Source organism: Protobothrops mucrosquamatus, unplaced genomic scaffold, assembly GCF_001527695.2.
Source record: "Protobothrops mucrosquamatus isolate PMUCROS unplaced genomic scaffold, P.Mucros_1.0 scaffold227, whole genome shotgun sequence".
Lineage (NCBI taxonomy): Eukaryota > Metazoa > Chordata > Lepidosauria > Squamata > Viperidae > Protobothrops > Protobothrops mucrosquamatus.
This window is the reverse complement of record NW_015386578.1, coordinates 508,061-512,393: the sequence shown is the minus strand read 5'-3', so window position 1 is coordinate 512,393 and position 4,333 is coordinate 508,061. Positions and strand designations below refer to the sequence as shown.

General features: G+C 38.7%; 1 protein-coding gene across 1 annotated transcript in view; it reads left to right on the top strand.

Moving 5' to 3' along the window:
* Positions 1-4,333, top strand: part of VAT1 (vesicle amine transport 1) — a 27,256-nt gene that overhangs the window by 15,968 nt on the left and 6,955 nt on the right. Inside the window, exon 2 of the mRNA XM_015814195.2 lies at positions 2,195-2,402. Within this exon, the coding sequence (XP_015669681.1) occupies positions 2,195-2,402 (208 nt within the window). The remainder of the gene's footprint in view (positions 1-2,194; positions 2,403-4,333) is intronic.

Genomic DNA, 4,333 nt, shown 5'->3' with positions numbered 1-4,333 from the left:
CTCAGAGGAACAAACAGGAAATATTGCTTTATTCTGGGAATCCTAAACAATGACTTACAGTTTGTAGAGGTGCATCCAAAATAGGTTTCAGCAATCTGATTGTCCCACAGGTAAATTGACATTAGATTTTCCCCTCTTCTCCCAAGCGTCACATGGTGGGGTGATTGAGGGATTTCCAGCCGTGTGGCTGGATGTGATGGCCAAAGAACAAAGGACTAACCCCAGGCTAGTGTCCAGGGATGCCCTTCTGAAGCTCCGCCCCTGACCCTAACTCCTCCCCCTGACCTGTTACATAGGGATACATAGAGTTATACAAGGTACATAGAGTTATGGTTACATAGAGTTATACAAGGTTACATGGATCTATGTGATCCAGAACAACTGATTAGTTGGAAATTTTGGAAATTGTAATTCTAATTTATATGGAGGCAAACTGAAATATATGACAAACTGATATATTTTCCTTTTATAAATGCAGCTCTTCAGAAGTTGAATTACAACAATCTAGAAACCGGTCTAGAGAGAAATGGAGGGAGCTGTAATTACACTGGAAAAGCAATTTCTCAGACCTTCACCTTCATTGAAAAACTAGCAGACCCAGCATGTGGAGCTGCTCCTGGTTGCTAACATAGCTCTTGAAGCAGGGATGTTACATGGATGCACTGATACTGAGTTTGTTGCTTCCAAATGCTCTTCAACAGCAGGCCAATGCAGAGAGCATTGCAGTAAACCCCTTGAGAATTGACAGGGGCTTTAGGAAATGCAGCCTTACATCAATACATTCTGACAAACTCCAAACACTGTGATTTTCATAACTGTGAATAGCCAGCTATTAAACAAAGTACATGTAGCTCGGGAATCTAACTTTTCTTAATTTGGTCAAGGGTGAAATTTGATATTTGATCTTAAACCCAAGTCCAGAATATTTATGAGTATACTGAAGACAGCAGTTCATGCAGAAGGTGAAGGATGCAGGGCTTCAGTCTTACTCTTTTTCCTGATACCAGAGCCAAATAAACACAGGATTTCCTCTCTGCACAGGAAATGGTGGTGTTTTCTTTCAACAGGAGAATTTCATGGTGAGCTGGCGGAAATCTGGAAATGCTGCCAGAAAGATGTATTGTTTGCACGGTCACCTCCAGAAACCCTTGCACTCTGCCCCTGTAATGTAGCATGAGCAAGAAGCAAAGAACTTATCTTTGCTAGTATTCATGCTAGATGCTTGATTGGTTTTAAACTAGGGAATTCTGGGAGTTTTGTCCACATATCTTTTAAATTGCCAATGTTTTTTTTAAAACAAGTTTTATTGATTTTCCAATTTTACAAAAATCCAAGTATTAAGGAAGCAACATGGTGATTGGGTAATCCATAATCCAATAACAAGCTCTTTTATACATATGTCAGGTTACATCATCAAAAATTTCCTCTCTATTTCCCTTGGTTATTATATCACATTCAAATTAATACATTACTAGTTATAACTCAATCCGTTAAGACATTTATCAATATATTTTAACTTATACATATCCAATGTTGAGAAACACTGTTTTAGATCTATCTACTTAAAACATTAAGGCTTCTTTTCAAATATATATTATTAGCTGATCACATGGTTCTAGTTTAAAATACAGCAGGACCTTTTAATGGAAAAGTGATCAGCTAATTTCATGATGCCTCTTTAGGTAGCACAACATCCAAGAGCAGACAGTTGCCTCTCTTGAGGAAATACACAATCCTTTTCCTGTGTCAACCAAATTTCAAAGGAGTTTTCAGGAGAAAAGGTGGATTTCTTGAATGAAAGTCATTCTGAAAAAGACCTCAGATCAAACTTAACTCACCTGAGCCTTATAGGTTTTTTTCTTAATATATAGCAATATTGACACAGTGCAGACTTTGTAAAGGATTGTTCCAAAATTTGCTTTCTAATGTATAAGTGTATGCCAAACTTGAAGCAGACTCTTGGGCTGACTTGTAAATGGGATGGCATCCTGGTGTTCATGGATAAATCTCATTGTAAGAGTGTAAAAGACACGGGGCAAACTTTGCATTTATAAAGGTTGCCTAGAGATATGCAGTGGGTGGCTTGAGATCTATTTTCAAGTTTAGCCTTTTATACTCCTGAATTTGTGTTGGATGTCTTAGTTTTTACAATTATCTTTTTTGTTTTTGTTTTGTTTTCTTTTATTTTTGCTAGGTTGGTGATAAGGTGATGGTGATGGCCCGGTCAGGTCTCTGGCAAGAAATTGTGACAGTCCAAGCCAATCAGACTTTTCTCATGCCAGAAGGAATGAGCTTTGAGGAAGCAGCTGCCTTTTTGGTCAATTACATCACTGCCTACATGGTTCTCTTTGACTTTGGCAATCTGCGCCCTGACCAGAGTGTCCTTGTCCACATGGCAGCAGGTAACAAAACCTGTCCTTCTGTTCTTGCAATGTATTGAAGTCACTTCCAACATGGATCTTGAAGTCTTCTCCTGCTCTACAATACTAATGTATTTACACTCATATATTACATTTATAGGTAGTCCTCGAGTTACAACAGTTTATTTAGTAATGGTTTGGAGTTACAATAGTCACTGAAAAAAGTGACTTCTGACCATTTTTCACGCTTACGACTGTCCAGCATCTCCATGGTCACATGATCAAAATTCAAACACTTGGCAACTGACTCATATTTATGCTGGTTGCAATGTCCTGGGGTCATGTGATCATTTTTTGTGACCTTCTGACAAGCAAAGTCAAAAGACAGATTCACTTAACAATCCTGTTACTAACTTAACAACTGCAGTAATTCACTTAACAATTGTGACAAGAAATTTACTTAACTGTCTCACTTAGCGATATCAGTTTTGAGCTCAATTATGCTTATAAGTCAAGGATTACCTGAATAGTATATCCGACCTTTCAGAATGCTTAAATGGTGACAGTATTTACCTCTGTTATTGTTAATTGATTATTCTGTTGGGACATTTATTTGCAAGTATTTTACTTTTTTTGTGCATCTTCTTGAGAGATTTTTAGCTAAAAGGTACTAACATATCATAGATACAAGTAAAACAGGTTGTCATGGTTCCGATAGATGAAACCAATTAAAAGAACTTCAAGGCAAGAGTTTCTTCCTCAAAGAACATTTTATTCAGGAAACAAAGTATTGGCACTTACATAGTTGAACCCAAGACTGAGATTCCCTCCCCCCAGATACAAAGTAACAAGTTGCAATTCCCACCCCACAAAAGCTGTTATAAATCACATTCCCCAATTATCAGACAATGTCCTTGAGTTCCCACACTTCTGCATTGTTATGGCTAGCTAAACCCTCAAGCATTTACCCCATCCCCCTTTCTACATCTGAGCTCTAAAAGAAAAGAAAAGGCACATTAAAAGCAAAGATAAAATGGCTGCTGAATCTCAGTTGTCAAAGCATGGACACAGGTTACATTATGAAGAGCATCTGACATAAGTTCATATAAATTGGATTTATGCATTTGTACTACTAAACTGAAAAATAACTTTCTTTTTGACTCAAGAGAATTCAGTTTTTGTAGTTTTTTAATTATGGTTTATGACTCTGAGTTCTCTGTGAACCAGCTACTTATGAGTTATTCACTAACCATGGTTTAAAAATCAAGGCTGTACATAATCCACAGATAGTTATTGACTTAAAACTATGCATTTAGTGACTGTTTGAAGTTATAATGGCATTGAAAAAAGTGGCATACTATCAGTTCTTGCACTTATGACTATCACAGCATTGTCATGGTCATGTGATCAAAATTTGGGTGCTCGACATACACCGTAGGTATTTATGACAGTTGCAGTATCCTGGGATTATGTCATCTTCACTTGTGACCTCCCCAGCCAGCTTCACTTGTGACTTCCCCACCCAGTTTCTGACAAGCACAGTCTAATGGGGGCAAGGTGAATGACCACCCAATCCACTTAACAACTGTAGGAATTCACTTAGTTGTAAGTTGAGGATTACCTGTATAAAGTCAGCCATTCGTAAATTTCATGTGGTTGGAAAACTATTTTTTCCCAGCCATAAATTGGATTCGTAATGCTGTTAAGTTGGATGGGCAATCTTGAATCCCCATAGCAACCTGCCATCGGCGGGTGAGACGTCGGCGGTGAGACGTCTCAACCTGCCATCGGCGGGTGAGACGTCGGCGGTGGCTCGGGAGTTCATGGCCTCCATGACGACCATGGACTTGACCCAATTAGTTCATGCCCCCACTCACACGGGAGGACACACACTAGATCTAATTTTTGTCTCTGGCCAGTGGCAGAATGATCTGGAAATGGGGGAGATAAACATAGAGCCCTTGTCATGGTCA